This window comes from Chanos chanos, chromosome 7 (assembly GCF_902362185.1).
Source record: "Chanos chanos chromosome 7, fChaCha1.1, whole genome shotgun sequence".
Taxonomy (NCBI): Eukaryota; Metazoa; Chordata; class Actinopteri; order Gonorynchiformes; family Chanidae; genus Chanos; species Chanos chanos.
This window is the reverse complement of record NC_044501.1, coordinates 37,759,237-37,770,489: the sequence shown is the minus strand read 5'-3', so window position 1 is coordinate 37,770,489 and position 11,253 is coordinate 37,759,237. Positions and strand designations below refer to the sequence as shown.

At 39.4% G+C, this 11,253-nt stretch overlaps 1 protein-coding gene across 1 annotated transcript in view; it reads right to left on the bottom strand.

Moving 5' to 3' along the window:
- Window positions 1–11,253, bottom strand: part of LOC115816331 (deleted in malignant brain tumors 1 protein-like) — a 51,393-nt gene that overhangs the window by 39,348 nt on the left and 792 nt on the right. The window contains exons 2-8 of the mRNA XM_030779287.1: window positions 4,168–4,479; window positions 3,629–3,943; window positions 3,142–3,478; window positions 2,692–2,999; window positions 1,949–2,251; window positions 1,673–1,741; window positions 972–1,286 (exon numbers count right to left, since the gene is read on the bottom strand). Coding sequence (XP_030635147.1) covers window positions 972–1,286; window positions 1,673–1,741; window positions 1,949–2,251; window positions 2,692–2,999; window positions 3,142–3,478; window positions 3,629–3,943; window positions 4,168–4,479 — 1,959 coding nt within the window. The remainder of the gene's footprint in view (window positions 1–971; window positions 1,287–1,672; window positions 1,742–1,948; window positions 2,252–2,691; window positions 3,000–3,141; window positions 3,479–3,628; window positions 3,944–4,167; window positions 4,480–11,253) is intronic.

Here is an 11,253-nt window from a genome sequence, read left to right as displayed (position 1 = left end):
ACATCACAACCAGAAGCACCACCAGCAGTAGGAGCAGTGTTCCTAGAACCAGGAAAACCGCCAAGGGAACAGAATGACGTGGAGCTGGAGACAGAGTCTTTGAGGTTGTGGTCCGTCTGCTAACAACTGTTGGAGACACTAGAAAAAAATACAGAAAAATATCATACCACAGCATTTTGAAGATTTATTCATCACTGAACTGTTAGAGACATTAGAAAAAACAATTAAAAAAAATCACATCACAATATACTGAACCTAAACATTTATCTATCATTTTAACGTGATACCCCAACACCTGGCTAAACAAGCTACTGGGTTAGAAAATGTAATCATTCACATAGTTATATTTTGTACTATGGATGCAAGGACATAGTTTTAAGCAAACAAAGTTTAAGGAAGTTTTTTGGGTTCACCAGATGTTGTTTTTTAAGAAAAGAGTGGAGACAGGAGTACATACAGATGATCACATTACCTGATGATGATAAGGATCCAGTAGATGTCATTATTTTCCCTAGAAACAGAAAAAAAGGAATGAAAAGCTTGTGTATGAATTTTATTGTAACTGTAATGACACTGGATCATTTTGCTATCACATTTTAATGATGACAATATTCATCTTTTATTTACACTTCATAACAATGACATTCACCTGTGGTGGTTTCAGGTAGAGATGACTGATCTATAAAAAGTGAAAGATTGCAGTAGATCATCAAAGTTAAACTTAATTCAGTTTCTTCGATTTTTAATATGAAATGTATGCTTTAGTGATGCATGGTTTAATGTGGTTATAGTTGAAATGAATGACATTATCCATAATAACCAAATATGAATTAATCAGTTTGAAAACAACTGGCTCAGGCACAAAAGTTTAAAAGATAGTGTAATAGTGGTAAGTAGTATCTCTACATGAATAAGCATAATATATAATATATTTGACTGTGTATAAGTAGATCAGAATCCCTCTCTCAAACCTGTACAGGTGACCTTGGCATGTCTCTCTTTGGAACAGTCAGTGTGGTTCTTCAGGGAGAGAGAGCAGTCCCACAGCTGGAACTCACTGCCTCTGCACTCCACTCTACTCAGCCACACAGTGTCCTCTCCATGACCAGAGACAACACTCCCATCAGCCCTCAGTGCCTGACCACAGCCCAGCTGCCTGCACACCACCTGAGCATCCCTCATGTCCCACAGATCATCACAGACTGAGCCCCAGGTACCGTTATGATAAACCTCCAGCCTCCCAGAGCATTGGCCCTCTCCTCCCATCAATCTGAGAGGTAGACGGTCTACAAAACAAATGTTCAAAACACAAACTGCTAAATATTCCCATCAATTATTAGAATATTCAAAGCCATTCCTCATTATGCTCTCATAGAAACTATACCCATGTTTTACACTGAACGAAGCATGAAACTGCATAGGAAACATGACGATTTTACACTTGTACTCCAACTGGCTGGATCTCTCACAGTGGATTTGTCATAAATCCCTCTGTTAAACTGAGACTATCACTCATCAACTGTTTGATGGCAAATTCATTTCATTTTGTTCTACAACACTGAAGTATAAATTAGTTAGGACAAGATTATCTCCTTTGTTAAGTATTGTCAATAAAAATATTTTCATGAAAGAGGACAGAAATATAATTTGAATAATTTTCAAGTTGTCTCACTTGAACAAGGCCTCTGGGCTGTAGATGCTGAACATGTCAAATGACTTCGTGGATTCAAATTTTTTTCTTCTGTACAAATAACAGAAGAAACATGGCACCAACTTCAGTTTGTAATGTAAAAAAAAATTCATCATTTTTCTTTAAAATGAAGAAATAATTTGATCCACTGATCTACATGTTCTAAAATGCTCCTGATCTTCACTAGAGGTACAAAAATAACATATTATACAGGTGAGAAAATATAAAATGTAACCATAGAATACAATGCTGTCTTACCTGAACAGGTAATTTGAGCCACTTCCACATCAGTGCATTCATTCTGACCCCAGGGTGAAGATGGACACTGCCACAGAGTGACGTCATGTGGTCTGCATTTCATTAAATCAAGCCAGTTTGGAGCTGAAGCCACTCTTGGTCTGGCCCAGTCAACACTGCCACTCTTTCCACAGTTCAGCTCTTGGCAGATTAAAGAGGCTGTGTCTGAGTCCATCTGGTTCATGCAGACATTACCCCAGGTCCCATTATAAAATACCTCCAGGTTCCCTGAGCAGCCTTCAGTAAGTCTGACCTCTTTGAACTCTGAGAAAACAAAGTGTCATCTTTAAGACTGACTTATAGTGTCCAAGAGTCCAAGCTGTGGTCTGAAACTTATCTCTAAAATAAAAAAAGGTAACTTTTGCAGCGGAGTGGTAATCCCAGTTATGAAAATCAGCATAGGTCCTGAGGCACATTTTTCAGTTTCGTCCATGCTATCAAAAATCCAGTACATTAATAATGACAATTCTGTGGAGCTAATCTATGATGAGCTGAAACTATCACCAAGTGAAGAAAAGAGTACATACATCTTTGAAATATGTATAATTTTTGTTTATGCATCCTTGAAAAAAAACACAAACACATTTTTCATAAATTAATGTGTGTGTTCCATTTCACTCTTTACCAGAACATTTATCTTCAGAGTAATAAAGTTATGGTTGCATACAAATGATTCATACAAAGGTCTTTCTATGACGGAATACCTGAACACACCACTCCCACATCTTCACTGTGTCCACAGTCATGTTGTCCCCATCTCTTTGAAGAACAACTCAACAGGGACGTCTCATTCCCCAGGCACTCCACCTCATCCAGCCATATGGGTCCAGTTCCAGGACCAAACCAGGCTGGAACTGGAACACTCAGGGCCTCTCCACACTGGAGCTGTCTGCACACGACCTGGGCATCCTCAATATCCCAGGAATCATCACATACTGTTCCCCATGAGTTTTTGTGGAAAATTTCCAATCTCCCTGCACAGTCACTCCTAGTACCCACCAGTCTGAGGGACCTGGGACCTGAATCTACAAACAGGCAGAGACATACTTAAGAAAAAAAAGGTAGACTTCAACACTGCAATTATTTTATAGCATTTTGACGCATATTATGACAGACTTCAAAAAGGCCATATTAGATCTATTAATTTAGATCACATGAGTGTCTCACCAGAGCAGGTGACAGATGGATATTCACTGTGACTGCAGACTGTGCCAGCAATTCGTCTGCATTGATATACATGAGCTTCATTCCCAGAGCATGAAAAATCTGTCAGACACATTTCAGTGCCTTTGATGCTGGATGGAAAGGAGGTCCAGAACTTTACAGCAGAGCCACAACCCAACTGTCTGCAGACCACAGATGCTTCAGGGAAACCAAAAGAGTTCAACAGAACTCTCCTCCAGGCCTTACGGTAATAAAGCTCAACTTCTCCCTCACATTCTCCCTCTCCAGTGGTCCGCAGCATTCCATCCTGAAGAGACTTTGAGGAATCTAAAGAGAAGAACTTATATTTATCAAAAACATCCACCAATTCAGTGATTTATTGTCATAATACTTTAATTTTAATCAGTGTTTAAAAATCACGTATCTATTAGACATAGTAGTAAACAGATCACCACTCTACAAGCTATGTAAGCTCACCAGAGCAGATGACTCCAACATCCTGTTCATGAGAACATGAAGCTCGACTCCATGAAGAGATGACACATTCTGACAGGTGCGTCTCATTCCCCTGGCAATCAAACACATCAGACCAAATGTGGCCACTCCCCTCTCCAAAACGGTCCAACCCCACGACCCCCAGAGCACTCCCACAATTCAGCTGTCTACAGAGGACACTGGCAGCTCTCATGTCCCATGATGCATCACACACTGTGCCCCACTCATTCAGGTACCGCAGCTCAACTCGACCAGCACAGGAGTCAAGGCCTCCAACCAGTTTGAACTCTGTGTAAGCTGTGCATGAAAAGTCATCCATTAGGGTCATTGTCATATGTACTCTACATGTAAGACAATGTAGCAGTACAAGTTGGACAGTTCTTTTCTAGTGAATACATATACAATAGACATGGCAAATATTCTTGCAGATTTAAAGTATAACGCTTTCTACAGTGAAATGTTACATTTTCAAACATTTATGATGATTTACTTAAAGGTGAGGGACAAAACAGAAACTTTACCGCTGCATGTAAGTCCCACATCATTATCGTGAGAACAGTTTTGTTTTTGGGAAGTTGATTTTGGACAAAGGAAAATCTCAGATTCATTTCCTCCACACTGAAACTCATCTGACAACACATGGCCCTCCCCTCTGCCAAAAGCTGCTCCTCCCAGAATTTCTCCAGGAGCCCCACAGCCCAGCTCTCGACACACAACCTCTGCATCCTGCTGGTCAAAGGCAGCATCACACACCGTGCCCCATTTGTTTCCACGTAGAAGCTCTAGTCTCCCAGAACACAAGTTAAATCCATCCACTAGTCTGGTCACATGACCTGTCAATTCAAAAGATACAATGACTTCATCTTACAAATATAATTAGAAGAAATTGCTTTCACACTTAATGGAGATAATTGTAGTATTTTAGTCTAAATACTTAAATACAGTTTGTTAAAATGACGTGAAATCTGCAGTTTTAATGTGGGTCTTTAAAATGTTCGTGTTGCTGGGCAGGAACTGGAGGTGAGACTTCATATTTTGCAATACGCGGGTTATTAAATGTTTCACTAATTCTGAGGTTGCAAAAAAAAGCTCTCATAGTATCCTCATATCTGCCTTCTCCCCTCTCTGTAAAGACAAACACTGCGTGAAAAGAGGTGTATTCGGCCTGGAATACATCTGTATATTCCCGGATACTCCGCAGATTATCGGCTGTATCCGGCAGTTTGCAGCTCTGTTACGCGGCATGGAATACTCCTGAATATGTACCGTGTTTTGGGGTCTGCCTAGAGCCCTTAGTTGCCATGGTGAATAATCCCTTGGGGTGCTTGGAAGGGAACATTTGCACTTCACACCTTGGGCCACCAGGTATCCTGCAATTGGTCAAAAGTCTTTCTTTGGATTGGTGGAGCAATGTCTTGCCCCTCCTCTAAAACCCTTCCCCATTGGTCCATTGTGGGTCCCCAAACATGAATTCATATGGTTTATATAATAATAATAATAATTATTATTAATATTATTATTATTGGTGGTGGTGTTGTTTTATGTTCATAGGTAGATTGTATAGATAGTCTGGCAAACAAAAATGAATTACACAAATTTTATTATAAATAAAGCAAATACAGTATAATATAAGGCATATAAATTGACAATTTTATATATCTATATCTATATATATATATATATATATATCTCAATGTACAATATATAACAGAATAGAATACATTAGAACAGAATATACTGTAATATCATAGTATATAATACAAATGCTTTTGGGAGCATAAATGAAACTCTAAATGTTGAGCATTCCCAAGAACAACCCAGCTTCCGTGGTCTCTATTCTGTAGCACCCCACACAGTGCAGACAACTCTGTGCTAGGCGGGAGGACCCACGCTGGCCTTCCATCCAAGATGGCGGCGTCCCCTTCAGAAATTATATCTACTGATGCGGTCCTCCATATGGCAGCCTCTTCCTCAGTTTAAAGAACACTAGCTCTGGCCTTGAGCAGATGCAAAACACAGTGAAAAGAGAAATTAGATCACTGAAAATAGCAAATGGAGAAAAAGTCTAAGAACTACTAGGGAAATGATCTTTTGACTTACTCTTCTCCTCCTTTGCCTCGTTCGAGTGGCGATCCTGCCCCCCTCTTTGTTCTCTGGATTCACCCGGTAACTCTTTCGAATAGTCTCAATCGGTCTTTCAGGATGCTAGAGAGAAAAAAAAGCGGAGGAGAAAGGAAGATTGATTAAAAGTTCGTTTAGAATTCCAAGCACTGCTATGAAACAATCGCGACGATATAGTCTACCAACAAAACACGCTGTCCTACCTTGTCCGTGGATCATATCTGTGCGTGTTGTTTTCAGCATTATGCATGATCCGCACAGCTTCCTGTAGAAGCAAAATTAATACAAGAGTTAAATTCAACCACATTAAGGGATAAAGCAGATAAAGAAATGTGAACGTATCAGAATGCGCGGCAGTCAAAGACGAAAGCAAGAAGGCTACAGAAATAAACTTACGGAAACAGAGTTATTTCCCGCTCGTCTTCTTTTCTCGGGCAGACTCCTCTTGCGCCTCTTTGATGGGACTCCATCCTGTCCAACCGCCGAATAACATTCTCCATGAACGTTTACTGCTGTTCAGACATCTTCTTAAAAATGCATTTAACGGGGACACCAGTTGTTTGTTTTCGTTCGGACTCGCCGTTGGAAAAATTGGATATTCCCGGCGCACGAGTAGCCTCTCCACTCCGCTGTTCGTTCGAAAACTTAAGTGTTCTTTTGCAAGCCATCTCCAAAATGCACACTATCGACAGAATACGGAGTAAAACTTCTGTAATCCTTCAGTGACTCGCTTCTCCTTACCTTACTACAGGTAACCCCTTCTCCAAAGCAAATTTCGCGCTGCAGTTGCACACAATGCTATTGGTTCCTGTCACCCTACGCCATGCACGCACAGAAAACTGATTGGACAGGACTCAACCTTAGATTCTAAGTGGGTGGTTTGAAAACGGGGCGCGTCCTCGTACTGAGGAGAAACATTCCGAACAAACAAGCGAGAATCAACAACAAAAACTCCTATGCCCTGTAAACTTTTTTTTTTTTTTTAAAGTCCTGTATCCTTTGTCCCGCATCCCTCATACTGAGATAATGTCCCGCATTTTCGCTGGTCGTTTGGTTTTTTAACTGTCAGAAATAAAAAATATAGGGATCCATTATTTTACCCGCCCGCACATGAGCATAGTTTCTAATCTATTTAATAGCGCTATGTCAAAAGCAGTGAAAATGCAACATAGGCGAGTTTTTTTAAAAGCCTTGCTTTCACCAAATGGCTGAGAGGAGAGCGTTGAGGGCGGTCATCAAGAGTCTGTGGCGACCGTCAATCAAACTGTGCAGCTGTGGGGCCGACGAATTTCTTTGCTACGTCACAGAAACCAAACTTAGTGAAACTTTACAGATATGAAGATAAACGCTGTCAGCCGACGTCATGGTCAAAAAGTTCTTTTATCCCTTCTGACCATGCTTCTCATCCAATAGAGATTTTGGCTTGATATAAAGATTTGCATTGAAATTGTTTTATTTTATGTAATATTTTATTTTGAGCCTTATTTATTCTTATAGTTGAATTTGGTCAGGGGTTTAACTTGAAAGACTTGAGCTGTATGATGCCTGCTGCTTTGCTTAAGTACAGTTGCCTTTGATGGGCCTGTAATGGCCAATGCATGTTGGATGTCTATCAATACAAGTGTATACAAGTGTTTCTTATACAGTTAGACTGACATTACATCTAAGTTTTACATCATCTCTCAGCATTAGTAACATGTCCCACATTGTCCCACACAAACTTACTACTTGTCCCCCATTTGGTCTGTTTGTATCTGGTCACCCTGTACCTTTGACCCCAAGTAAAGGACAGTTGCATAACCATCAAATATGTAATTAATGAACCTCTCATTTAGACTTTTTTTAAATTATGTTTTCAGTGTGTTTTTGTATGCTCCATTTGAAGTGTCCATTGTAATTTAGCTGCACGACAGAGCAATGATATTAAAGGCTACATGGGCCTACCACTGCTGTATTATACACCATGCAACACCTAAGAAGTTTGTGTGGTTATCAAAATATCGGCTAAATATTACATATAGGCTAACTGATAGAAAGTTACAGTGAGGAAGGGGGGCAGGCTTCTATACCCAGTCCCACCTAGACCACTGACTGTTATTAGCATTTGAAAGGCCAAGCCGTCAGCTAACGACTGTGGTCACGCGGTTGCCTGAAAACTGCCGTCTGACAGCTGTATTCGGACATTTGCGGGAGTTTTCAGGTCCGCATGACAAAGTTCTGCGGGCATCCGAATACCTCCGAAAAACAGCAGGTTTAGCGGAAGTTTACTTCGTCCGGATATTTCCGAATACACCACTTTTCACGCAGTGAAAACTGAAAATAACGGATCCTTATGCACAGCAAAGGCCATGTTACATGCATGGAGATCATAGCACCATCTGTACCATTTGGCCATAGTCTGATAGGATTAAATTACAAGTAAGGCCAGATCGCCACAAGATACTGTCCTATTATTCCTCACATTCTCTTCAGTGGCAGTAATACACAGGCAAAGGAAAAAAAAGAAAGAAAGAATAAAAACAGGATTTTTGATCATTTTTGGAAGCTAGAGACTAACATATGCCTTAATACAATCCAAATTCACTCAGCTAAACTTGAGCATCAAAAACTCACAGGATTACAGGAATCAAAATCATAAAAATTCAAAGGTCAAACACAACTAGAAAATCAGCCGCCATGCAGATGACACAGCCTCAAAACCCATTTGACTGGTGACAGGAAATCCACAGACTCATAACTCAATGTACCAATTTACATTGCTAAAATGTATTCATTACATGGTTGAACACTTGTGACAATGTTATGTTAGCTTGAGGTGTTTTTTTTATGCAGTTATTTTTTTTAGATGTTTATTGCATGTCTCATTAAACCTGTTCTGGAAGAGTTTTGAAATGTTTTTCTATGGTTTTCTCTGACTATATAGTGTCACTTAGTGCAACCATTTGACAAAAACTGGAACATACATTGTAAACCGTCAGTTTGCCCAGTGCTGTAAGTCTTGCATCTCCAGAAAACACATGTAAAACATTAAAGCAACTCTATGAATGTCACAGCCTGGACCTCTTATTTGGACTTTTAGTTTGAAATGACTTGTGCTCCTCTTCCGTGTGTGTTTCCACCCCTCACCTGATCCTGTTTGTTGCATTTATTAACCTCGTTCCCCCCTTGTTTAATTTTATCCAATCATGTTTGCCCTGTTTAGTTTTCCTCTTGTATTTAAGCCCTTGTGTTTCACCTGTCCTTGGTTTATTGTTGTTTGTGTTTAAATTCACACTGTTACGCTGCACCTTTTTGTTATCGGTTTTGTTCCTGTTTGTACCTGTATTTTGATCTTCATTTAGTGAGTAAAGTTTTGTGACTACAATCTTCGTGTCTTGCGCATGGGTCCAGCACCACTCCCCCAGTGTAACAATGAAGAACTGTCCTCCAAATATTTTTTGGAACCTTTGTTGATGGGAAAGTGCATTTTGCTTTTCAATCATTATAGATCCAAAAAAAAAAAAAAAATCAAACTATAGTTTCAATGTTCAGAAATCCTTATCTACAGAAATGTTTTGGAAATATTTTAAGGACATTTTTTTTCTAAACTCTCAAATAGGGTGTTGCAGTATAAATTTACTGGTAGGAAAGTATGCAGCAAAAAGACAAATGTATTGCCTTCGTCATGTTGGAATCTTTTGCTCCACAAGTGCTTCAGTATATCAGTTTATAAACCACCTTGAACTAGTGAGAATATTTAAGACAATTGTATAACTTTTCAGAGCCATTTTGAGCTGTACTGTTTTAAAATATTTTCCTCTGGGAATAGGGTGATAGGGTCTGATGTAACCATTTGGTAAATCAAACTAAATATAAAATCTCGGGGGAAAAAGCAGACGCACTCTTGCTAAAATAAAAGTACTCTAAGTAGAGTTGTACTGATAACCGATTTTGTAAATTGCGAATGATTTGGTGAATTGGTGGGGTTTTTTTTTATTTTTTTTAAGCAAGAGTTCCCACGTGTCAAATTTACGTGATGAGAGTTAGGATGGTGGAGTTCAAAAACCATGCTCCATTTTACTACTGAGAACTTGACATATTGAACATCTCTACTAAGCCATCAGAGATATTCTACCCCCATCACTGCAAAAGCTAAAAAATGTCCTTGCTGAAAGAAACAAGCAAACCTTACTCATTTTTTTCACCAGTAATTCATTTTACTAATTTACATGAAGTTTTTATTTGCTTTTGGGGTAAGAATACTGATTCACTTAATTTTTTTCAAGTTTGCATTACTTGAAATATTGGTGGTCAGGGGGCTATTGCTGTTGTGACATGCACACAATGGATCATCCCTTCACGTGTTCAGAAATTCTGAAACTGCACACAAAAGTAGAAGGCATCTGAAACAGATTAGCTTTAAATGAATTACAACTCGGTCTAGACTGACTTTGCCATTTAAGTTTCTTTAACATATTTGACAATACTGTAACAGAGTTCTGTTGCTATTTCCTTCCTAGTTTGTACAGGGCATGCGGGGAGTGGAATTCTATTGAGCAGTTGTGTTAACGACTTTTTCTTGCTTAAAAAATGATTGTTCTGTGACGTGGTATGTGTGTGTGCTTGCTATCTGCAGTTTATCTACTCAGGTAATGACTTAAACGTATGTCACCATTTGGAAGCTGACTCGTGCACATGGCTATCTAGCAGTGGTGCGGTTATTTTAAGTTTAATCTGTCTTATCAATTGCTGTGTGACTAAGGCAGTGGTGTTTGGCTAGTTACTACATCCATGGTTTTAAGAATACTTGCTGTGTAAGCTTTGTAAACTAGTAATGAGTACTGCTAAGTTGGTTAAAACAAGTTGAAAACTTGTTTTAAATATATATCAGGATCAAGTTGAAGCGAGAGAGAGCGAGCGATAGAGACAGACAGCAAGCAGTTTCTTCCAGTGCCTGTGGTTTAACCACAGAACAGGTGCACAAACCTGACTGACACTCCACACTGAGGCAGCTCTGCTGCTGCCATGCTACTGAACCTAAACTATAGGGACATCATCTAGTTATTATCATATTACTGACACTGTGTCTGCTTCCTGTCCTATGAATATTAAAAGTATGAGGCCCTGACACATCTGCTCTGCAAACTGAATAAACTTTAACCCTTTCTGCAATTAAGCCGAGAGCTGATGATAAAACTAATAAATCTTTAGTTAAAAAAAAATGAACCTTGAGAGATGAAGCAAATAAAACATGGACAAATAAAACTCCATACTGTGTATATATAATTTCACTTATAGCACCCTCATGGACTATCCACTTCATAAAAACAAGAAGTCAGTGCAGTCTGTCCTCAATTTTACTATTTCCCTGGGAAAAGAGAGACGTCCTCTGAAACCGGGAAATAAAATTCCCAACGGGAGACTAAGGCTGAAACATAAACTGAGGTGTGGAGACTGTGAACTGTAGTAGACAGTGGCGGGAACCTCTCCGAAAACTTGAAATTAGC